The sequence below is a fragment of the Benincasa hispida genome, chromosome 11 (assembly GCF_027475165.1).
Source record: "Benincasa hispida cultivar pf3 chromosome 11, pf3_genome.v1.1, whole genome shotgun sequence".
NCBI classification, from domain to species: domain Eukaryota; kingdom Viridiplantae; phylum Streptophyta; class Magnoliopsida; order Cucurbitales; family Cucurbitaceae; genus Benincasa; species Benincasa hispida.
Genome location: NC_143488.1, coordinates 45,491,732 through 45,518,623, shown reverse-complemented (window position 1 = coordinate 45,518,623; position 26,892 = coordinate 45,491,732). Strand labels below are relative to the sequence as shown.

The 26,892-nt window shown below is 35.8% G+C and overlaps 1 protein-coding gene across 1 annotated transcript; it reads right to left on the bottom strand.

Annotated features, from left to right (window-relative positions):
- Positions 1–938: 938 nt before the first annotated feature.
- EIF4A-III (eukaryotic initiation factor 4A-III) lies at positions 939–6,111 on the bottom strand. Its single transcript, XM_039049099.2, has 8 exons — positions 5,397–6,111; positions 4,810–5,050; positions 4,614–4,694; positions 3,912–4,019; positions 3,711–3,830; positions 2,782–2,949; positions 1,586–1,672; positions 939–1,331 (listed from the first exon to the last, which is right to left on the bottom strand). The coding sequence occupies exons 1-8, from the start codon at positions 5,708–5,710 to the stop codon at positions 1,218–1,220; spliced, it is 1,233 nt and encodes a 410-aa protein (XP_038905027.1). The 5' UTR covers positions 5,711–6,111; the 3' UTR covers positions 939–1,217.
- Positions 6,112–26,892: the final 20,781 nt, after the last annotated feature.

Here is a 26,892-nt window from a genome sequence, read left to right as displayed (position 1 = left end):
TTGAATGTGTTTCATAGATGCTTTTATAGTTTTCAATACGAGTTTTAAGTTCTAAGTTGTATCTTCATTCAGAGTCATCAATGTGTTAGTCAAAATATTTAGGTCTTCGTGGTTAAAGCCCCGTTATTGAAGTCTCAATTGATAATTAATTAAAAATTATGCTTATAAATATACTTTCTATCTCTAAATTTCTTACTTTGTTTCTTACTTTGTCATCTAACTAAAATAGCTCTGAAAATTCGCACATATAGTAACGTGCAGATGCTTTAGAAAAAGGAAAGAAAACAAAACGAAACATGTTGATAGGAAGGAAGAGAGAGAAATCGGGAATGATCGAAATTTGAGAAGTGGAGTTGCTCTCATGATTATTATCAGTATCATTGGTTTGTTTGATGGAGAATAAATGTTTTGATAGGAAATGAATCTAAGTTGCATTGAATGGAAGTGGATTTTCGATTGACATTAGCTTAAAGAAGTATAAGAGAGAGTCTTCATTAAAAATTGAGGGTAAACATGAAATTTCACTCATAAAAAAAGTCAATTGTATAGAAGTCTTCAGTTATAGGGCCAAAGACAAAAAAGGTCCCAAAGTCTTGGTTATTGCCTTTTCTTTTTTCTTCATACTTTTTTTTTTCTTTACTACCATTGGAAGTAGAAAACTTTAAACCTTAAACCGCAGACCTCATGGTTAAGCTATGCTTGTCTGACCGACCTTTTTTCCTATAACCTACCATAAAAACCTCTTAATGGATCTCACCTTTAAAAAGAGTTTAAAAGATTATTTTTGCTTGCCCCTCTTGAAAATTAAGTTTGAAACACTAAAACATTCATGGTAATTTCTGTAATTTAACCAAATAACCATTGAATCTTCATTAGAAATTATGCCCAAATCCCCACAACTTAGAAATGTAAACATTTGTAGAAAAATATGGGAGGCATAACACAACTAATATCAGAAAAATGTATTTCAAGTCAATCAAAAATATAATCTCGAGTCCCTTCCCCATTGAAAAAATGGAAAAACAATCGCAAGTATTATACAATTTATGGACACATCCAAGCCACTCAGAAAAAGGTTGCTGTGTTAATCTCTTCCTACGCTACATCATATCACCCATTAAAAAAAGGCACTTATAAAGACAACCTCCAGTGCGAGCATCAAATATTAACACAAATCTTCCACACAGCATACAACAGTAGGCATCATCAAGCAGTGTTTAAATCAAATCAGCAACGTTCATGGGCATTTCATCAATCTGGGTACTGTAGTATTGCTCAATATCTCTCAGGATCTTGATGTCATCACTTTTCACAAAGTTAATAGCAACACCCTGCGTTAATACGTTGAAATTTGAATTAAAAAACACATTCTTTCATCACTTTCTACAAGGACAATTGATGTTTTAAGTTAACATAGCGTCCATGTATGAATCATCATGGCCTTCGTCCAACGAAACATAGATATACGATTCAGAATCAGAGCCAGTTCTCTATATGAGTTTACTCATGCTACAAGTTATCCATAATGTTTACTTTAAGAGAAATACTAGGAAATCAAACTGAAATACAGAATAGAGTGTCATACCTTGCGCCCAAACCGACCCGACCTTCCTATCCTGTGGATGTAAAGTTCTCGATTGTTTGGAAGGTCATAATTGATCACTAGTGATACCTGAGACAAAGGTTAATGCAAAATAACATAAGTTGTTTTGTTTTGCCGCGATAAGTAATGAATGGAAAATAAACACAGATTTTAACGATGTGTGGGAGATGATTCCCCAAACATAAAAGAAATCGCCAGGGTCATTTTATACAACTTCCAATCTGATGTAGCACGCGAAGGGATTAGACCAAAATCAGGGAAGCTCATCTTAGATGAGATAACACTCAAAAGAACAAAAGTTATATTTCAAAACAATTTTCAAAAAGCATTGCTATTACAACCAAAGAATGGCTATTTATAGCCTTACAAAAAAAAATACGACGATTAACTAATTAATCTAAATTAATGCCTATACAAATACTAACTTGAATATCCTAATTATCTAATAATTCTTCTCATCAAAATCATTTGATAACCCTACCCTCGTAACCTATAACTTACTCATGCGTACGATCCACAAAGTACACTAGCAATCAACTAAAACTAACGGTATGCTCAAAAGTAGAAGACCTTTTTCTATGAGAAACACCGCTTTCATGGAAAAATATGAAAGAAAACAAAACAGAAAGGACCACCCAAGAAAAAAACAGAGACAAGCTATGCAAAAAATGGCCCCAACCTAAAAGAATAAAGACACATTAAAAGTCCTCCTCAGTAGATATCTCCACCTCTAAAAGTCCTATAATTTTGCTCGATCCAAATGCCCCCAAAGAACTGAGAGGGGGTGGTGGAAACGCCCTCCATATAAACTGCCCTTTATCTCAAAGGAGCCGGAACAAAAAGGACCTCTTGAATGAAAAAATCACAATGAACAATCTCCATTGCGAGAGAGAACTAGAAGACCATTGAATGGATGCTTGTGATTCTGGTAACAATAATTTTACTGACATTATAGAGAGACACTAAAGAGTCACGGACAAAAACATAGAGAAAAGGGACCACAAGATCAGAACATCTTGTCATTTATTCACTTTAACTCATCCAGTGCCAAGTTGAAATTGACTGAGACAACTACAACTAGGAGCTGCTTGAATTTGTAAGGGGCACATCAACAAAGATCAACAAAATAAAAGACCCAGAATAAAATTTCTAGGCAAAAAAAGGAACCAGAAACTTGCCTGCTGAACATCAAGCCCTCGTGCCCAAACATCAGTAGTAATTAGGACACGGGTAGTTCCTGATCGAAACTCCCCCATGATCGCATCTCTTTCCCTTTGAGGCATGTCCCCATGCATATGTGAAACTGTGAAGTTATTACTTCGCATCTTCTCAGTCAACCATTCAACCTGGAAGCAGATCACATAAAATGTTCAAAATGCATGATTTCAAGCAGCTCCTAGATCACATAAAATGTTCAAAATTATTGTTTTTGTACGCATAGTTAAGCTTTTTTTAGAAAAAAAAAACAGAACATTGATAGTATGGAAAAAGAAAAGGAGGGTTATACCCATGAATAAGCATATATTTTCATTTTTACAGCAAATATTGGAATCCAAGAATCAGTGCAATGAAATCTCTACGCCTGAAATATGCCTCCAGTTGTTAGAAGCACAGTAGAAAAAGGGCAAGGGATAGGTCTAATAATTTGTTGTGATAGTGAGTGTTGGACCCATTGTAACTAATAGTTAGCTTCGGTGTGATCCTCAGCAAGTATTTAGGTCGTCTGGTAGAACATGGGCACTATGATTTACAATGACCAAGGGTAATGAGAGTAGAGGATCTCTGGGATTATCCTTAGACCTTAAGCAATGAAACGCAAAAAGATAGTTCTACTCTATCCTTTCCTCAAATAGACTTTTCTAATCAATAATCATACTGTTAACAGACAAAATTGTACTAAAACAATAAATAAGAGTGGGGACAAAGGTTAAGCAATAATAAAATAACATTCCAAACATTTAGATTTTGGAATATACCAAAATCATGTAAAAAGGCAAACACGTATAAAAGGGCCAACATTACACTATTTGCTGTTTCAGGATGAGTCTGATAAGATTTTAAGATCTTTTTTAAGGAGACCTGAAAAACAATTTTTCAACACTATTACCTTCCGCTTAGTGTTACAGAAAATTACAGCTTGAGTGATGGTCAAGGTGTCATAAAGATCACACAAGGTATCAAATTTCCACTCTTCCCTTTCAACCGCAACGAAGAATTGCTTAATACCCTGTCAATATAAAAGCATGCATCAGGGCACTGATATATTTCCAGAGGGCATTTAGTCACATGCAACTAAAATGTTACAAACCTCTAAAGTCAACTCATCACGCTTGACAAGAATCCTCACAGGATCTGTCATAAATTTGTTCGTCATCTCCAGGATTTCATGTGGAAGGGTAGCAGAAATCAAGACAACCTAAAATTAAAATTGAGGTGAGAGCTCATTAGATTATTTGAAAACAGGTAAAAATAGAAAACTTCATAGGAACAGATAAGTCACTAGTTTCCCATAACCAAACAGGTAAACGGTGAAAAAATTACATATACCATTAATATCATATCTGTTACAAAATGGCACATCAAGGAAACAAATGCAAGCAAAAATCTTAATTAAAATGAAGTTGGACGAGATTATATGTCTCCCACTTCGAAGATTTCATAGAAACCACAAAAGAAAAAAATAAATAATAAAAAAAATAATAAAAAAATCAGGAAAACAGTCCTGTTGTCACTCAGCAATCTGAGAAGTCCCAATTCTTCCTTTATGAAAGACTAATAAATCCATCATGTATTATAGCAGAAAAAAGAAAATTATTGAACATACAAATTTATCATCATATTTACGAAAAGCATGTATACTAAATATTATTTTTCCTGTTAAACATGTTAAAGAAGGCATGTTTAGCAACCAATTCAATGAGACAGTGCATTTCATTTATTTATCATCTTCTGCCTCTTATGGGCACAATCATTTACTCATTGGGGCGAAAGGGAGAGAGAAAGGGAGAACCTGAAGTTCTGGTGGGAGGTATCGATATACATCATAAATTTGGTCTTTAAACCCTCTGCTCAGCATTTCATCAGACTCGTCCTGAAGCAGTAAATATTAGAAAATGAAATGATAACGTATGGAAAATTGCATAAAAACTTAACTACAATAATCGTTCTGCTAACAGGAGAGATAATTGAAGGGCACCCAAACTTACCAGAACTAATAACTTAATGGCTCTGGTACGCAATGTCCTTCTCTTGATCATGTCACAGACTCTTCCAGGAGTTCCCGACACAACCTGAACTCCAAACTCGAGCTTTCTGATATCTTCACCAACACTTTTGCCTCCAATACATGCGTGTGCTTGTATATTAATGTAGTCGCCAATTGCCAATATAACCTTCGCTGTCTGAGTTGCCAATTCTCTCGTAGGGGACAAGATCAAGGCCTGCACCCTGATTAGATTTAAGATGCATAATGATCTTAAGAGTTTGAAGTTTAAGAGATCGTATTACAAAAGAGATCAGATGGACATTGGAAAATCTCCTGAGCCATGAGCTGAATGCATATTCAAAACCTTGGCTTCCTAGCGAAATTTCCAAACGATAACAAGAGGTTATAACAACTTCTTGCGGAAAGAACCGACTGACATCTAACCAATTTTTTCCTTTCCAATTGATTTTCTGAGCTAGGTTACTACAAAACTTCCATATAGTTTGCACAAAATACACAAAATAGAAAGATAATAAGAGGAAAAGAGATATGAAAGATCGAATATTCGATAGGGTAAACGGGACTCACTCTCTGCTGGAGGTATCAACCATCTGGCAAACGGTAAGGGCAATCATGGAGGTCTTGCCAGTTCCAGATTGGGCCTGAGCAATAACATCTCGACCCTCAATAATCGGCCTCACGGCTCTCTGCTGAATGGCCGAGGGCTTTTCAAAACCGTATGCATATATTCCACGGAGAAGGTCATCCTTAATGCCCATCTGATCGAAAGTCAAGATCGGCTCAACCCCCTCCGTCGTCTCGAATTCCAACTTGTCTTCCGGCGCGTTAACCGTCCGCCGACGATTCGGCGGCACAACGCTCGTTGTAGCTGCAGCCGCCATGTCCGTTGACGTAGTTGCCGAGATCGCGACTGAGGATTCGACCAACCGGATAATTCCCGATGAGTAACAGACGGCGAGAGGAAGAGATGGAGATGGAGACAAAACCGCAGATTAGGGCTGATAAATGATTTGATCGACAGCGAAACGAGGAAGAAAAGGGAAAAAAGTTAATGCATTACGTAAGAGGCTAAAATCCTATCCAATTCTCCATAGTGAGAATCGAATCCTAACCGTCCATATAAACCCTAGAATCTACGGCTCGAACCTGCCGTTGGTCTCAGTCCTTTAAGGAAAGTGGGCTGTAATTGACATGATATCTTTTTGCCAACATGAGCGTATAGCTTAACTGGCACGTTCATAACTTGCAGCTTAAGAAAATCCTAATACATCACAAATGTCTTGGGAAAAAAAAACAAGTGTGCAGTTTAAATCTTATTTTGGTATTTAATTTTCACAAAATTAAAATATTTTACTTGAATGAAGAATTACTTATTTAGATTAATTATAATTGATTACTTATTTTTTTTATAATCAAACAATTATTTATCCATATTAATTTTAATAAAATCATTCATTATTAACATCTATAATTTTAAAATTTTTATCTAATATTTCTTATTAATTTTCATTTTTAACATATTTTGTTCGATTCTTCTTACTAATTTTTGTATATTTTTTTTATTAACAATATATTTCTTTATGTTGTTTAATTAAAATTAATTGATTCAAATAAAAATTGTAATTAATAATATTGAACTCTCCCTAACTACAATTAAATAATTGATTTTAGTGAATAAATAATCATATACTAATATAATTCATTTTTAATAATAAAAAATATACTAAACAGTAAATAAAGATATTTTTAAAAAAAAAATACTAATTAGTTAATTTTAGTATGAGCTAACAAGAAGAATGATAGATTTTAACTTTTCATTTGTAAAAATAGCAAATCAACATTTTATTTGTAAAAATGACAAAACGAATTAAAAAAAAATGAATTTTATACAAACGAGATTGCAATTGACTTATTAAGAAATATTCGTAATTACACTGTAATTAAAACATCTAAAGACTATTGATTGGTCATACTCTGAGCACCACACCGACCTCTTCTCCAACCAAGTTGCCGCCATTTTCCTCTCTGAAATCGACTCCTCCACAAATAGTGCGCAACACATTCGACTTGAATTTTGTCTTCATCTCCGGCTCCATATGGCATGGCTCCCTCTCTTTCCATAAGTATTTCACCATCAGCTTCGACTTTGACTCTTTCTCCACCAGCTTCACTTATTGCTCCTTCGCTCCCCCGAGCTACTAATGATCACTCCAAATCCATCTTCTTCTATCTCAACTCCTCCAACACAGGCTCCGTCGTTGACCTCATCTCCTAACAATGGTGTTATCGTGAATAGAATCAGTGTGTTTGAATCTATCGTCGCAACCATAATTTCCTCCATCTTATTACTTTAAATGTGATTAGTTTGTCTTCACTCTTTGCTCTGAACTTTTCAAACTCATTAAAAAAAGTCTGATATTTGATTGTTTAAGTTTTTCAAACTAATTAAAAAATCAAAATGCAAAAACATAAAATAAGTTGAAAAAAGATTTAAAAAATCAAAACAAATAAATAAAATGATATTTGAAAAAAGTTGGTTTAGTTTTGATATTTGAAAAAAGAATAACAATATGATTTGATGATTTAAGCAATGACATACTTTTGGAGAAAATAAAGATGTATAATAGAAGAAACGTGGAAAGAAAAAAATTAGTTACACTATAATTTAGATAAGGGGTTTGTAGTCCTAAAAGGTCTCTTGAAAGTTTTTAGCAATGTGACCTACAAATACATGGCTTTGGAGCTTACTAAAAAATTCTATAACAATACTTTATTTTTTTTGTTATAGATCCAAAATATCAGTTTAGAAAGTGAGGGCTAGATCGATAAAAACTTTATCTAAATAATTGCATTCATGAAGAGAATCCAATTTAGAATGGAGTATGAAAATCCCTATTAAAAATCGTCAATTGAAATTACTAACCAATTATGATATGGTATTGGCGTCAATCATGTAGATCTCATGAATGAAAGAGAAACAAACAATATTCGATGATGGTACCTCCTTCTTTGATCGAATCTGTCAAGGTGAGTTATGACCCCCAAGACAAACTGATTCCTTATACTTGACCTACTTTTTCACAATGGCTAGGAATCACTTTGGAAAGAAGACACTTTACGACTTGAACTCTTGGTCGATGGTCGATTAAGTCGAGCCTTTCATCTATGCACCAGTGGATTTGATCGATTAAATCAAACCTCCAAAGTAGATTTTTCATTGATTGAGAACAAAAAAATAAAATTAGTAAAAAAAAAAAGATGAAAATTCAAAAAGATATGTTCAAAGCAATAGAAATTTCAATAAATCGAAAGCCGTGATAGTGGTTATTTTCATCCCACTTACTATTGAACAAAGCTTTTTATTATTGAACGACCATAATAAGAAAACAGAGGATGAAGAAAACTAGGTCTATGTGTTGTATTCTAATATTTTATGTTTGAAACAAAAGGATAATAAATGTAACGTTCAAAATAATTTAAAACCCGTGAATCTTGACTGAGATCAATTGAAAGTATAATAAGATTTGAAAATTAGTTGATGTACAAGATTCAAAAATTCAAAACAACTATTAAATTTGATTCGAAAATTCAAAACAACTATTAAATCGCAAAATTTATGGCAAATTATCCACTTGAAATGATGATCTTAGTTGACATTGAGAATCTGTTGGGATATATAGTTGAGCAATTAATTACAGTCTCATTAATAAAGATATCAAATTAATTACACTGCAATTAAAATGGACGATGAGGGCATTTTAGGATTTCAGAAAATTAGACTCACGTAACATTCATGCATTTTGCTATAATTCAAAAGGATCCCATCTTTTGCTATTTTTCCAAATGATAGTATAATTACTGCTATATATCTGATTATTTTTTTTAGATATTCATTTTTTAACGTATATATAATTAATTATCCAATCTTTTAATTGTTAATTAAAGAGGTTACCATGGTTTTATTTGCATGATCAACTAACATGTTTTGGGTTTGATTGGTTCATGGGATCACTTAAAATAACACAGATCAACCTGAATTTATTATAATTGGGCTATCAAAACAAATAGAAAATTTCAAGGATTATTTTGGAAAAAAATAGCAAATTGTTTTCAAAATTGTGAAAATAGTAAAACATAATTAAATATTTAAAAATAATAATTAGAAATCGTCAATACTGCCGCTAACTAATCCCAAACCCATAATCTTTAGGAATTTGAAGGAAGTAGGTTTTAGAAACATTTAAAAAATAATAAATACATTGTATGTAAACAATTACCACGTTAAATAATGAATTGACAAATGTCAAATCTACACCTACAATGAATCATTATCACACTAAACAAGAAATGAATTTAAAACAATAAAAATAAAAACAAAATTCCAAATTCTAATCCCATTTCTTCCCAAATCAAAAGATAAACGGTGCTCCACATCCTTCTCATCCAGCAACCCAATCGACCATCAACGTGATAAAAAAAATCCATCTTTTCGACAATTACAACACAAAATCAAAGTTAGAAGACTTTCTTCCATTCTGAGCCTCCAAAATCCACCAGAAAATAGTAGAGAAATGCATTGTCGATAGGTAATCTAACCTCAATCTTTTGCATTCTCAACTATAATCATCTCCAAAACTCGTTTTTTCTTTCAAGGCACTTCTTTATTGATTCGTTTCCAAGTGGAGGACAAATCTAACATATCTCTATAGCCAGATCACAATACTCACAACCTTTTCCATAAGTAAATAAACTAAAAACCTTCCCTAATCTTTCTTTTTGTACATTCACCGTAATTTGTTTTGCACATATTCCCCTTCCCCCGCTCTATGAACGAAGTGATGAACCAATTTTTTTAGATATGATATATAGAGATTTTTATTATTTTTTCCAAATAAAAATAAAGATTTATCTAATTATTTTAAATGTAGGAATAAGATTGTGTTTTTAAACTAATTGTAATCACTATGGAAATTAAATAAATATTTTATATATAAAATATTATCCTCTACTTTTTAAGATTCCAAAACAGAAACAAGTTATATATCTGTCTATAGTCAACTTTTAACTCATAAATTTAAAAATTAATTGTAAACTCGAACCCTACTTTTTCTACCTAAATATGTTAACTATGTGATTACAATGTTAAGTAGGTTTACTTATGAGGAATGTTACATTGTAGGAAAATTTGAAGAATACTAGGAGCATAATTTGATTATTATTATTATTATCGATACTAAAGGCTGAATGGAAGTATGGAATTAATTAATTTTGTGATTATTTGAAAAAAGAAAAGAAAGGAAAAGAGGAAAAGGTGCAAGTCGATGGGATGAGGGATCACTCTTTCCCCATTTTTACGGCCGACATACCTCCTCCTCCAAACCGAAACAAGTGAGGTACTTCAGCTAGGCATCGAATTGGAGAAGAAGAAGAAGGTTTAGGGTTGAGTGGGGTAGAATGTGAAGAAAACTTGGGGAAAATTCGAAGAAGAATTGGAGCTGATCTGAAAATCGAGTAAACTGGACAGGTTACGATGTTCGAAGGATAACAAGCTGTAGAGACGGATTTTGGAGCTGAATATTTGAGGTTTGTAAGTTAGCTCATTTCTTAACAAATTTTACAAAGGATTCCTAAGCTAAATGTGAAGGGAAACATGTGAAATTCGAAGAAGAACTGAAGTTGGTCTGGAATTCGAGTAATCTGGATAGGGTATGATTTTTGAAGGATAACAGGCTGTAGAGATCGATTCTAGAGCTGAAATTTTAAAGTAAGATATCTAACTCAATTCTAAATGAGTTTGTAGAATGAAGTTTCTTTAAAAGAGTTCTGGATTTTGAGTTATGAATTTTTGAAGTTGAAATAGAAATTCGCTGCGTAAACAGGCAGCTAAGCAGCTCACCGAGGGAGCGAGAGCGAGACAAGAATTGTGGAGATCTCGCTCAGGAGAAGAATCTCGCTGAATTTTTGGTGTAAATCTCGTTGGCCACTCAAATCTTGTTAATATTCTGCCTAGTCTCGCTAGAAATTATACTAAGTCTTGCTAAGAATGAAAAATCTCGCTAGATTTGTGCCTAGTCTCGCTGATTTTCATGCTAAGTCTCGCTCATAAGATGATCTCGCTAGTGATGACCTCGTTGGTAAAGATCTCGCTAGTGTTGATCTTGCTAGTAAGCAAACTATTTGAAGCTTCTTTATGAGAATTCTAAGGAATCTAACAAAGAATTATGTTGCTTCAGGCCAAGAGGATCAAGGAGAAACCTATAACCGTTAAGAGCCTAGACGAGTAGTGAGTGACTAAAATAACTTAATGTCTTCAATGTTTATGCGTAAAGACCATGTGAATTCAATAATGTTTAATGATAAGTTTATACATTTTCAAGCAACCAAGTTTTTATGAATTGCATAGCATTTCTTCTCCAGCATGTATATGTTGTATCGCATGCCAAGGTTATGTTAATTCATTACAAAAGCTAAGTTGCTATGATGAAGCATGCGTTTTTCAAATAAAGGCTATGATTGCATGATTATAATGTAAATGTTTTACTTTTAAGGCTTGATTTGATTCTCGAGAAGAGCCCAGTACTGAAGGACTCGGAGAAGGTACCTGGATAATAGTACCTAAGGTGTTGACGGTACTAGTAAACTCCACATGCACATAGGCAATTCTGAATGAGAGGCCAAAGTATGGGTTTCTTAGGCCATATATCAACAAAGAGAGGCCGAAGTATGGGTCTCTTGACCGGATACAAACGTTGAGAGCTAAAGCGAAGTATGCTCGTTCTCAACTAAGGTTTAATGATATTTATTGATGTTTAATGAGTATTCTTCTCAAAGCTTGATGTTATAACCATGTTTATGTTTTAAAGGAAGTTGCTTGAAATGTTTCCCAGTATGTTTACATGTTTTATAATAATGTGAAGCATGAAATAATATGATTTCTATAGTCACTCACTGTGCAACTAACTCATAGTTTTCCTATGTTTTCCTTTCCCAGGTAGCGGTCAGATTCCTCAAGGTTGATCCTGTTGCTGCTTGCCACTGAAAGGCCCGACTAGTTTAAAGAATTTAGGTTAATGATCTATATCGATGTACACATGCTTTGAGGGGAATCAGGGTTTTGTTAGTAAAGTTTGGACCCAACTGTAAATATTTTATCTGTAGATATTGTGTCATGGTTTAAACATGTGATCATATAGAATTATGTAGAGCTTTCCAGATGTGAGCTAATTGCATAAGTTAATAATGTTTATCAGGTTGGCATTTCAGGAGTAAAGTAAGAAGGTAAAGGTGGTAAGTGCTAGTGATGGGGTCAATAACTACTACTGTCACACCTTCTTCCAGGTTAAGAGGATAATCTAAGAGGGGGTGTGACATTAATCAACCAGTCAAATGTATTCGAAGAATGATTAAAGCTATGAAAAAAGAGAAAATTGAAGGAAGAACAAGGGTTAGTAAAAGATTGAAAGTTGTTGGAATGACTAGGGAACAAACAAGCAAGCATATGACCATCACTTTATTCCTATTAACTCATTATTCAAATACAGTATACTGTGCTCAAGACATTGAGGATCTGTTCCTGCTAACTCCTTATTCAAATGCAATGTATTTCCAGAACTCGAACCAATAACAAAGACATACTCAACGATTACACATATATCATTTGGGGGCAGTCCGACGACATTAACCACAAAATATCCTTATCCTCAACAATCCTAATAAGATTAGAATTGTTGGAACCGTCCCAATTTATTGTCAACCGAGATATAGTTAGATTGCTAGAGGGAAGAAGCTTACATTGGATATGTTCCATAAATTATTGAAAGGATCAGTTTGACAAAATATACACCTCAACAATCCAAAAATCATGATAATAAGAATTTTCATCCCATGTACCATCAAACAGAGCCTAATTCGTTGTAAAACCATAGTAAAAACAGTAACTAGAGAAGAAAGCATGACAAACCAAAAATGACTTTTAAACTTATGTGTCGATAACAATCACTTTTTAAAAATATTGATTAAAAGGATATAGATTGATTTAAATTCGATAAGAATAGACATAAATTTAAAATTAGTAATGACATAATTCACATTTCGGAAATATGAAAAGATGAAATTAATTTGACAAGAACATGTAGAAAACAATGAAAAAAATATTTAGATAGAATCAAATCCGGTAACAAACATTTAAAAATATAAAAAATGTTTTTGAAAAAGTGAATTGAAAATTAGTTTGAACAAATCAAACACGATATTAGAATTTAAATTTATATTTTGGAGAAAAATTAGTAAGTTTTCGTTAATCATTATTAATTCATAAAGTACGTATATAGAATTTAATTTTCTAATATAAAATAGATTCAAATTCAAATCCGATGAAAGATAGGAATGGACCATTAATTGTTATTTTATTAAATCAATTAGACTGCAATTCGATAATAGAAGCCTCAACAATCACATTTATCCATAACTACATCCTTACTTTGACTTCAATAATTACAGTGTAGTTTTAAGAACACGAACTACAAAACTAGCAACCCCATTAGGGGCAAAATAGGAATTTAGAAAATATCCTACACGTGATTTGCCAAAAATCTTATTACTTTTCAATTTTGTCATTTTTCCAAATATAACCTAAATCGTGCCTACATATTCCAATTCCTCTTATTAATTTTAAAAGTTATTTTTTTTTACTTCCGGTACGATTATATATACACATTTTTTGTCTGTTTTACTTAATTTTGTGATTTTTTAGAATATTTATTTTCTTACAAATATTAAAAATAATTTTAACACTATGAAAGAAAATTTTCTTAATATGAATTAAAATTGATTTGCTAATCTTAATTTAATATGTGAAAATTCTTTTACAAATTAATATTTTACTTATTTTTAATAATAACCCTAATAACTCTGACCAATCAAATCCAAATGTTTTCATGGTTGGGTTCATTATTTAATAAAGTTTGTTTAGGTAGAAGAAACTTAGAATCTCAATGATTGAATTTAGGCCACGTTTACTAATTCTTAATGAATTTTGGTGCATTTGCAATTGGATTGAATTAATGGATCAATGGTAACGATCATCAAATGTAATCTTTATTTGGTTGCTATTAATCACGTTTGCTTATACATTTTATAAAGGTAATATAATCATTATTGAGGTTATTTACTTTGGAGTTGTAGTTATATGGACAAAGTAAGATTACGAAAATACTCTCCATGTTTAATCAATGTTTGACCAATTGACGAAACCCCTATTTCCACAAATATTTTGAAAATCTCTGGACCGTTTGATTTTCTTCTTCAACTTCTTTTTGGTCTACATTCGACTAACATTTTAGGGTTTAGCATCTGGGCGCTTAATCATCAGTAAGTACACCATTTTTGGTTATTATGCCCCATAAGTCCTCCATTTTACACTTCAATCGTCCTTTACTTTTTCTCTCAAGACCTATTCGTCTAGAGCCATAAAACATCATAGTTTTTTTTTCTTGAATTTGTAGTCCGAGTTAGAGAAAACAAAATTTGTTTTACCCTTGACACCATACTATCATTTAGATGTATGAAATTGCATGTTATATAGTATTAATTTATTGACTTATTCTGAAGTTATCGATTGGTGTATCGATGGACTAGTATTGTTTGCATCCTACATTGCATTATCGTTTTTGATAGAGTTGTGGTCAACGGTAGCAGTAACTTAAACCTGGACCTAAATGGTAACAGAAATGATAATTGAAATGATAACGGTAAGTGAAACGTTAATGATATAGTCTGATAATTCTACTACTGCCTTTGACATTTCTAACATGAACTTCTTGTGGAATCGACGTGGCAAAAATTCGGTACAATATTCCTATGTCTGAGTGATTTTCTGCTCAATACACCAGCTTATTTCATATCAAGCATGCCAACATTTCTATCAAGAGGAGGCTGAGTCTTGTGCAATTGGATATGTTCAGAAGAGTGATATTCGGTCGCTTTATTGAATTTAATATTATATTCAGTATGAAGGAATCAAATTCCTTATGTGGAAGTGTATGATCATTTTTTGCCTCGATTATCTAGGAAATGGATGTTACCTTTGAAGAACATCCTTCACCCTTAAAGAATTGAATCCTCACATCACTACACAAACCGATTCCATGTGTAAAACACCATCAAAAGAGACTTCTCTACTATTCTCTTGGACAAGGAAGAGTTTGTGAAAACCTTGTGGAAAGGAAGGGAACAACACAAAGAACTCTTTTCTTTCAGAGTGTGAGAGATGGTCAGATTGCGAGCTAGAGGGGAGAATATAAACATTTTTACGTGAATCTCATTCAAGCAACCTCTACAATTGCAAACTATTATGTAGATTTAGGAGAGGGTAACTACCCTCTCTCCACTCTCCCACTCTCCCATTCCCCACAACGCAAGAGAATATGATATAATATAATTTAATAATATATTAATTTAATTTAATATCCAATATTTAATTTAATTTAATAAAATTAATTAATTAATTTAATATCCGATATATAATTTAATTAATTTTATTCATATTCAAAATGTGCATCTCTCACATAACCTATAATTTTAATATGAATCTTATTCATATTAATTATAACTTATAGTTTTAATATAATTTATATTAATATTTGAATCTTATCCAAATATTAATACTCTCATATTATATAGTTTAATTTTGAATCCTATTAAATATTAATACTCTCATATTATATAGTTTAATTTTGAATCTAATTCAAAATTAACTTTATAGTATAATGTATATTAATTATATCATATGCAATTAACATTATATATTTTTTCTATCATATCAATCAATTCCCTTTACAATAATTTGAACTCTTCAAATTCTTTCGATTTTAAAATTCTAGTATGTTATCTACCTACACACACGGTAGATAGATAACTGTTACTAAATACAACACTTACTCTTTACGTTTCCTTTGTCTCCTATATGCACATAGCTCCCCGCTCATGGGCTCAGAAGCTAGGCTGCCCTCTGACCATTCCATACGAGGATCCTCCCATAGGCTCAGAAACTAGACCTCTCGGTCCCCTGACCATCCCGTGAGGTTTTGCTTACGGGCTTAGGCACTAGGTCTATTGACCCCCTGACCATCCCAATCACATAATCTCATTCTCATGCTAGTTACAGCATATACAAATAAATCTAAAAGATATGCTTCAAGACTTAAAGGAAAGTACCACTCATCTTGATCATTTAGGAACCTTTCTCTCTAGAAATTCTTTGATCTTCCCAGGCTCCTCTTTTGAACCCTAAATTCCAGATTCAATTTGAAGCTCAGATTACTCATAGTTCTAGGCTTTATCTCGAGAAAATTCCTTCTACAAATATTCTCCAAAATGTCTCAGAATATTACCTCAAAATATTAGCTCATAATGTCTCGTGATTTGGCCGGAAACATCAAAACATCAAGACTAGCCCAGCTTGCCCGACAGCTCGACCCCTCTATCTTGTCCTCACTTTCCAGCCCGTTTCTTTGGATCTTCTTATCGGAAGCCCTACCCTAAAAACTAGACTCTCCTATATTTCAAGTGGCTTTGAAATCACATCAAACGCACGAGTATTCTGGGAGAACTCCTCGTCCCAAGTTGATGCCACTTCCAGACCTTCCTATCCGACAGCATCTCCTTCTCTTGGAACCTCTTGACCAACGCATGGTCTTACTATCAACACACAGTCTTTTCCCAATACACTCTTCTTTATGTCCTTTGAAAAGATTTTGAATTCCCATCTGAAGTCCTTGGCCCTATTTATAGGTGTCCAAGATTGCTCTAAGGCTGACACCTTCTACTTGACCGCATGTCCAAGTGTCTTTTCCTTACACTATTAACGCAATCTTGTATCAGCGTAACCCAAGGTGTCTTGCTCCCCTTTTACCAACATATAGCCCTCAACTTTGCATGTCTTCTTATGCACCCACCTCATTTTCTTAAGGCCCAAGGTTTCTTCCTAATAAGCCAAATGTTCAGATGACTCCTTGAATGCGTCCATCCTTCATATGCGTTCATCCTATGTTTATGCCCTTGCGATGTCACCTTTCAAGCTATTGCCACCTAGCACCTTTCCCCATATGCGACTCACTAACCTCAATTATGCCATTCCCAATTAACGCAATCCTTACCTTGCGCATCCTATCAACGCAACTTGGTCGCATATACTAGATGTTTGAAAGGCTCTTCCTTGGCCGCATGCCTTCTACCGCATGGCTTACCTTTTCCTTATGCACTCAACTAGGATTATGACCAACACTCTTTCAGCGTATACTACTAGCTTGTCCTATATGCCCACATGCCCTCGGATGTCCAACACATAGCACATCACCAACTCATAGTGTAGCACTGCCACATCCATCGCGTCCATCGTATCCATCGCAGCATACTATCGTATAGCACTGGCGCGTCCATCGCGTAGCACTACCGCGTCCAACACCACATGCCTCCCTCGCTGCATGCCATCTATCGACGCATACCTCGCACTGCATCATCGCATACCCTCGCCTCACTGCATGCCCTTGCATTGCATAGCCTCACATCACCGCATGCCCTTGTACCGCATGCGCTCGCATCACCGCATGCCCTTGCATCGCATGCCCCGCAAACTATCAACGCATTTCCTTCGGCTGCATATGTGCATAACATCGGCCACATCATCGCATGCCCTAAACCGTACACTCTCGTGTAGCAAGGCCGTCGCATGCCACCAATGCATACCTTCGACCGCACAACGCATAGCACCGTCGTATGATGCCAACGCATAGTGCTGCCGTATACCATCGACGCATACCTCCATCACCACATGCTACCAACGTATCCCTTCGACCTCAAACCATCGGTCGCACACTCTCGCTTCTAATGCATCCATCGCGCCTGCCTTCATTGCCGCATGCCTCTATCCATCGCATCCAACGTTCAGTGCCCTTGGATGTGCAACTTGAGGCTGCCGCATGCGCTGTTCTAACCTCTCAATACACTTGGTTGCCGCATGCGTTGTTCTTGGCCACACTTTGGCTTCCTTCAACGCCCCAATTAACCTCTAAATGATCAAGACCAACGCATGGACAACACTTGGTCAATTTTTTTGCTTCCAACGCATAGGTTATACTTAGCCAAATTTCATCAATTAAAGCTTAACTCAAAACTACTCAAGGAAAATCTATACAACACTTAGAAATTTCCTTCTCTTCAACATAGAATTTAACTTCCACTTAGTTAATTCTCTTAATCACTTGCTTAAGTAAGGAAACTGGAAATCCAGGTTTCACAAGGATATGTGTCAATGTATCCTACGGTCTCTTTCATTTGTTTGGACCGTGAAATTTCTATGTTGCGCCTATTTGTCGTCTTTAATTTGGCCTCGCTAGTCATTTTAGCGACGAGATGACTAGACTCTGTATATAACATCACTGATACTAGAGACTTGCATCTCACCTAAACAACCATAGGTGACACGACCTCAATCCTGAGTGTTTTGTGAACTCTTGCCTTTGAGGGATGTCCTTTGATTAGTATGGGTGAGAGTGGCCAGATTGCCAACTCAACATGCCTACCTTTTTGGGGACTTGTCTGATCTAAGAGCTGGGAACTCAATCCATAATATGAAATTCACTCATTTCCCGAAGTAGAGATAAGTAGAGAGATTACTCCCTTAAGAGTTGATTCTAGGGCTTGAACATAGTGGTCACAGCTTCTTTTTGGAAGAGAAGACTCAATCATAGTAGAACTACGATTTATGTTCATTAAAAGAATCAGTGGTACTTAAGGAGACAGATGTAACTACAAGGGCATAACGGTTATTGGTCCAACTGTACTTACGAGCGATCTGTGAAAGGTTGTCGCACTACTGATTGGTTAAGTTGGACACATAATATATCTGTAGTGAGGAGAGTTCAGCATTCGGTCTTTAGTGGAGTGCCTGGCAGTTAATGGATGGTGGATCTTGTGACTAAAGAGTTTAGTCAGTTATTCACGTATCGTTGGAGCTTCGGATCTACAGGTCCATGAGGTCCCCTTGGTAGCTTGGATTCATGTTGAAGGATCAGTTCTTGGTGTTGATTTGAAATGTTCAAATTGATAAGAGGTATTTTGATTATATGTGATATAATCGGTATAATGTATGAGATACATCTAGTGGAGGATTGATGTAAATGAGATTTACATTAAGTACCATGGAATAGGAAAAGAACTATGGTTTATATGTTTCATGAGATGAAATATTAAAACTGTAGGTTATAAATATAGTATGATAAGTTGGTTATCATTTATGTTTATAATAATATTAATTATTAGATAATTAATACTTTTTCTTTTAAATAACCAAAGTAGTGGGTGGTTATTGATCATGGTAACCGTGAGTTTAAAAGGAAATCGATTTCCTATTTTGAAAAAGAGTTTTTACAGAAGTTTTCACAAAATTTTGAAAAGAATTTGAGTTTTCTCTCCAGTGAAAAGAAACTCACGAAAGTCGTCAAGTAAATACAAATTTACTAAAGGACGATTGGTCTAGGTAAACGATCGTGCAGGTGCTAGCTAAACGATCATGCAGTGTTTACTAAACGATCGCATAGCTTTACTAGACGATCGTTGGCCTAAGGTAAATGATCGTGTAGAATCGACCGAGCTAAACGATTGCATAGCTTTTGCTAGACAATCACATAGTTTTATCTAAACAATTAGGCATCGACCTATACGATAGGTCTCCAACTTCTCCCACTTGCCCAGTCGTGTACGCGATCGTTGTTTCCTCCGCTCGTCTACCTCACATCAAGTCCGAACAGAGGCCACCCTCTGGATTCTCACACCAAGAATACCAAGGTTTCCTTGTTGGTGGTTTCAGACTCAACTCAACACCGTCGAGGTTTTTTGGAGGCCGTTCGTGGTGCTGCACTAGGCATTCACTGTTGTGAAGGAGATCGTTGAGGACGAGCACGAATTGTTCATGTTGTGTTCGTGCGGTGTTGCGGTCGTATAGATCGAGTGTTTGTGGTTGCTATTGTTCGATCAGAGTGCGCATCGAAATGTGGAGACACTTCTGCCATTGTTAGTATAGTTTTTCCTTTTGTACATTTAATGTTCATGCTGTAATTTTTTTGTACATTGTATAACCACTTGTTTTGAAGTCGACTGTAAATGATTTATTGATTCATGATTGTAATTTGGAATGGTCTTACTTCCGCTGCTCACAAAAATCTTGTTTTCGATTTTCTTCAATTGTATCAGAGCCAGGTTCTCTGATATTCCAAATTACAGATCTGAATCGAACGATTTTTACAGTCGCGGTGGGTTTCTACATTTGTAGTTAACCGTTTTCTGCATTTGTGGATGATTTGATGAATGTTTTGGGTTTAAATTGCCTTTTTGTTAAAGCTTTCGGTATTACAAAGTGTTAATTGTAAAGGCCCCTGCAGATTTAGGCAAAATTAACTTTGCAATCAAGTTTGTAATTCGAAAAGTTCAAGTTCGTCGAGTCATTAATGAGGAAGATTCGGCGCATGGCGATGCAGTTCTCAACGAAGAAGAAGATCAAGCGTTGATCGGATCGTGTAGCCTCAGGTAAACGATTGTAGGGATTTTACTAAGTGATCGTTTTGTGTTTTTTTAGACGATCATGTAGTATTTTCTAATCGATCATTTAGCTAATGCTAAGCGATGGGGTAAATCGTTTACCATATCGCGTGGTGTTGGTTGCACGATCGCGTAGGCGTTGGAGGTAGGCGATCGTAGTGGGAGCATGCGATGCTCGTCGTTTAGTTGAAGGTGCGTGCTAGACGATTGTGTAGTTAGCAAGCTTCATCACTTAGTTACTACCTATGCGATCGCACGTATGCCATACGGAGATGATAGCTAAGCGATCGCTTAGGCGACGGTGCTTCGCGGCATCGTAGTCGCTTAGACGATCGTGGAAGGCGGGCATCGTGCAGAGCGCACTAAGCTATCGTGTACTTCAGGCTTCATCGCTTAGTGAAGGTACACGATCGTGTTGTAATGGCTAAACGATTGTTTGGATTTTTCTAGACAATCGTATAGTAATGTTAAACGATCGTTTAACTCTGGGGGCGCTAGTAAGCGATAGAACAAAGGGTATGTTTTATCGTGTAGATGATCGTGGGGTGCTTTGTACACGATGGATGGTTGAAGAAGCGATGCTTTGTCGAGCAGTTCAAGACTCGGTTTGCCTATTTGAACCGGAGACTCCTTGTCTTTGTAATAGTAGCTTTCCCTTTTGTGTTTTAAGGCAATTTTATCCGGTTTATCAACTTTTATTGCTTATACATGTGATGTATGGTTCTTATATGTCAAGTGTTTTTCATATAGTTAAAAAACCACCTTAGGTTGTGCAATTACTCATGCATCATTTATTATGAATGTTATAATATTGCATGAAGAAATTACTTAAAAGCATGCACATGCATCATGAAATATAAGAGTTATATTTTGCATGCATTGACCATTATCATGCATCATCCCTTTATTATAAATTTTATAGTCTAAGGGTGAATGGAAGCATGTCTTGCTTGTTTCATTGCGATTTTTGTATAAGTATTATATAAAAGAAGTAGCAATGAATGGACACTGCATTGAGCATGACACTTAGGCCGTTTATAAGTGTTATGAATGCCTTGCATGTGTTAGCTTCGCGTTGTGGTTGTTTCCATTTATAAGTGTTATAAAGGAAATTAGACCTAAAATCAATAATTCCGAGTTGCATGCGAACTTAGGATGGACTCAAGTTTTTTTAAAAGGGTTTTAAAATTGAATTGAGATAGACCTAAGTTCAAGTGGTTCTAAAGAATTTAGTAACCTAGATTAATCTTTTAAAATTGGTTTAATAGGATTAAATTGGTTGGAATAAAAGATTAAATTTGTTGTAAATCTATCTATAAGGGACCTTTTGTCTAAGGTGGGTTCTTGCTAGGCTTGGGTTGTTAAGTTGACGGAAACGTAACACCCCTACCTGGGAACCTACCTAGAAAGGTGAATTAGATAGATTTTCAACAAGCATGCGACGTTTTGGTCAAAGACTCCATTAAAGAGTTTAATAGATGATGATCAAAAGTTGTTCAACTATCCAAGGTAAATGTTACTCTTAGGCAAACCTAAAAGTCACTTAGTAAAAATCCTTAGTCGTGTTTTTTCTAAGTAAACTAAACCCTAGGTTATAAAATACTCAGTAGAAGGAGGAGGCGTATCAGATATGTCTATGATTCACGTTTCTCCCTGTATGTTCACACCGTGAGATTTATGCTTGGCCTCGAGATGCCCCAGGATGCATCCCCCTTCAGATGGTGTTTGCATGAGTCAGTATCAAAGTGGACGGAGAGAGTATTTATAGTAAGTGGGTGAAAGGTGTGTGCCAACACGTCCTATGGTCTCTGTCATTTTTTCACGTTGTGAGATCATTTTGTACACCCTTGTGTCGGCTTCGATGTGGCCCCCTTCGGATGGGTTTTGTGCAGTTGGTCAATATCAAGGTGAACTCCAAAAATGGGTCGCTTTAGGTTTTGCCCCAATCGAATTTTTTCTCTTCGGATTGGCCTTTTAGGGTGGACCTCTAGGGCTTAAAATGGCGGGTCACACTTACGGGAGATTGTTAAGTAAGTTAATGATCTCTTGGCCAAATCAATGATGGCTAGTCGTTATAGAAGCAAGATTTGTTCTGGTATTAATGACTGGTTGAGATCTTCTCAATTCAGAGAAGGGATAACTAACTCCCTTCGGCAGCTTTTGTCTTAAAACTTTGAAGCGTCATTGCGAAACTAAATGTCACATGAGGTTCATGTTAGTTTTGCTAAAACCTTATTGGATGTTGTTTAGTTTTACAATGGGTATTTGCTTAAAACCTAATGTAGGTCAATGTGTTTTTCTTTTCAGTAACTCGTTAGTATTTCCGCTTAAAGCTTTTAAAAATGATCGATTTATTACAGTGAAAAGAATCGTGTGAAACGAATTTCGTGGCAAACGACCTCCATCCCACTACTCTCCAAAATAGGAGACAAGACAGTAAATATGATTTATTGGTCTTGGAGACATGTCTGGTAAAGAATGATGATTATGCCTGGATCCTAGATTCAGGCACTACCAAATCATATCAGTTCCTCTTACCAAGGATTTAATTCCTGGCAAACGTTGCCACAGAGAGAGATGACTCTTCGAGTCGGTAATGGTGAGGTTGTTTCAGTTGTTGCTATAGGCAGACTGAAGTTATTTGTTGACAAGAAATGTTATTTGTTACTGGATAAAGTTTTTATAGTTCCTCATATTAAGAGGAACTTAATCTTGGTTTCTTGTCTCGTTGAACAAGGCTATCAGTTTGTGGGTGGAATGTTGTACTGAAATTTAGCTGTGTGCCCATTACTTTCTGTAAACTTTTCTAGAACTTGGAGACGAAACGAGGGTCTCGATCTGAAACAATTGATACTGGGATTCCATGTAACCGGATGACCTCTTTTAAGTACATTTGAGCTAGTGCTTCCGTAGTGTGAGTAGTTTTGCATGGTAGGAAGTGGGCCGATTTGGTGAGTCGATCTACAATCACCCAAGTCATGTTGTGGCCTTTAACAGTTCTCGGGAGTCCTGAGATGAAGTCCATAGAAATATGTTCCCATTTCCATTCTGGAACATTTAGAGGTTGGAGGAGTCCTTGTGGTCATTGCCGTAGAGCTTTCACCTGTTGATAAACCAAACATTTACTTACATAGTCGGCTATATCCTTTTTCATGTTACCCCACCAGTAATGTGCTTTCAAGTCTCGATACATTTTGGTACTCCCAAGATGTATTGAAAAGCATGACTCATGAGCTTCCTTCAATAGTTCTTTCTTGATTTCTTCATTATCTGGTACACATAGTCGTCCATGATAGAGGAGTGCAGAGTCTGGGGCTGTAGAGAATTGATTGGTTTCTCCATTCTCTGATTGTCGTTGTTTGTTTAGGTATTTGTCTATTTGTTGTGCATCAATTATCCTTTGCCTTAATGCAGGTCTTGCAATTAACTGTGCTATTTGAGTTGTGAAGGTTTCTGGTATTAGTGACATCAGCTCTTTCAAGATCATCTATTATGTGTTTGGAGATGGTACTTAGAGCTGCTGTATGTGCTGACTTTCTGCTAAGAGCATCAGCAACAATGTTAGCTTTTCCTGGATGTTAGAGGATCTCACAGTCATAGTCTTTGACTAATTCTAACCATCTTCGTTGCCTCATATTTAACTCTTTTTGGGTAAAGAAGTACTTAAGGCTTTTATGATCTATATAAATTTGGATCTTTTCCCCATATAAATAATGTCTCCATATCTTTAAGGCAAAGACTACGGCAGCTAATTCCAAGTCATGAACGGAATAATTTTGTTCATAAGGTTTTAGTTGTCTTGAAGCACATGCTATTACCTTTCCGTGTTGCATCAATACACAACCAAGCCCCTTCTTCAATGCGTCACTGTACACAGTTAAACCCCCTGATCCGTCAGGTATAGTGAGAATAGGGGCTGTGGTCAATCTTTCCTTTAGTTCCTGGAAGCTTTGCTCACATGCTTGGTTCCAGACAAAAGGATTATTCTTCTTGGTGAGGTTGGTTAAGGGTAATGCTATACTTGAGAAATTCTTCACAATTCGTCTATAATATCCTGCTAATCCAAGGAAGCTGCGCACTTCGCTGACTGTTGTTGGGCGAGGCCACTTGCTAACTGTTTTAGTTTTAGCAGGATCTACTGAGATTCCTTCTTGCTTTACAATATGCCCTAGGTAGGCAACTTGTCGTGTCCAAAACTCACACTTGGAGAATTTGGCATACAACTTTTTATTTCTTAATATGGAAAGAACGTCCCTAAGATGTTTTTCATGTTCTTCCTCAGACTTGGAATAGACCAAAATATCATCTATAAATATGATCACGAAGTTATCAAGATGGTCCTTAAAAATTCTATTTATCAAGTCCATGAAGGCTGCTGGGGCATTTGTTAATCTAAAGGCATCACAACGAATTCATAATGCCCATATCTTGTTCGGAAAGCAGTCTTGGGTATATCCGACTCCTTGATTCGCAGTTGATGATATCCAGATCGTAAGTCTATTTTGAAGAATATTGAGGCTCCTTGTAATTGGTCAAATAGGTCATCAATGTGTGGGAGTGGATACTTATTCTTTATTGTCAACTTATTCAACTCCCGATAATCTATACATAAACGCATTGATCCATCCTTTTTCTTAACAAATAAAACAGGTGCTCCCCATGGAGACACGCTAGGGCATATAAATCCCTTATCTAACAATTCTTGTAATTGTATTTTGAGTTCTTTTAATTCCGCAATTCTATATGGTGCTTTAGATATTGGTTCAGCTCTGGGAATTAGATCTATACAAAATTCTATTTCTCGATTCGGTGGTAAACCCGGTAGCTCTTCTGGGAATACATCTTCAAATTCTCTTATTACAGGGATGGCCTTAATTTCATCCTTTTGGTTTCGCAAATCTACTACGTTTGTTAAATATGCCCAAGCTCCATGGTTGAGCAAATGCTTAGTTTTTAAGGCTGAAATTATTCTTGGGACTGATTGTGTATTAAAACTTTTAAACTTAAACTTGGTTCCTGCTGGAAAGGTGAATATGACCTCTTTATTATGGCAATCTATGCTTGCATAGTTTGCTGCTAACCAGTCCATACCTAGTATTATGTCGAAATCACTTATGTCTAGGATGATAAGGGTCACCCCTAGTTTATGTCCTGATACTGAAAATTCACAGTTTTCTACTACTGAGTGGGCCAACATAGATACTCCGGTAGGAGTAGCTACGGATAGAATGTAGCCTAAGGGCTTTGGTGTTAACTGAGCATGTTGTGCAGATGTTGTAGAGATGAATGAATGACTAGAGCCCGAATCAAATAAAGTGAAGGCATAATACTCGAGGATGGGTAATGTACCTGTAACCACTGCATCTTGATTTTCGGCCTCTTGACGTGTAACAGCAAACACCCGTCCTTTCTGTTGTTGGGTAACCTTGTTACTAGTAGGCTGGGTGGTCTGGGCAGTTGATACTTGGTTGATGAACTTTGGGCAAGCCCTTGCATAGTGACCCGTCTGGCCGCAGTTGAAACACACCCTTATGTTCTGAAAACATTGCCCCTGATGGTGTTTTTCACAATTTCTACACTTAGAATATGTGAATGTTCGGCTCTCTTGTTGTGACTGTATGCCCTGAGTGTTTTGGGAAATTTTTGCTTACCGTTGTGAACGTTGGAAGCCTTGTTGGGTGAATTTTCTCTTTTGATTTGGCATGAATCCTCGTTCTGAAGTTGAGGTTTTGGCAACAAGATCTACTTCCATGAGTAAGGCCGACTCGAGGGCAAGAGCATACTCTTTGTGTCGGAAAGCAGTAACAATGCCTCAAATGCCTTCTCTTAATCCCCATATAAACCTTTCCACCTTCTTCTCTTCTGTGTCCACTAGTCGAGGAACAAAGTGAAATAAGCGATCAAATTTTCGTTCATACTCTGCCACTGACATATTCTCTTGACGAAGATTAAGAAATTCCACTTCCTTTTGATATCTCACTGTCAAAGGGAAATATTTGTTGTAAAAAGCCTGATTGAACTGCTGCCATGAGACTGTACCTTTGATTGTTCTTTGTGTGGAGTCCCACCAGAACTTTGCATCGCCTTTTAACATGAAGGTGGCACAATTTACTTTCTGTTCTTCTGGGATGTTCATATGGCGGAAAATAGTTCTATTTCTATCCAATTCAATGTTATAGTTGGATGTATGGATGATTCGTCAAATATTGAAGGATGGAACGTCATGTATTCTCAAATCATTTTTTTTAACTCATACCTTATGTTTACTAAATTATTTACTAAATTACTCGTTTGAAAATTCCACTTACCAGCGTATTTGGCATGGCTATTGGCATCACTTAACAGGCCGAACCATCAAACACCACGACTCTTCTAATGCAATAGAGTCTATTTGGCCCAAACGCTCTGATACCAAAACTGTAACGCCCGGATCCTTACACCTTATGATCTGACCGCTACGACATGCATA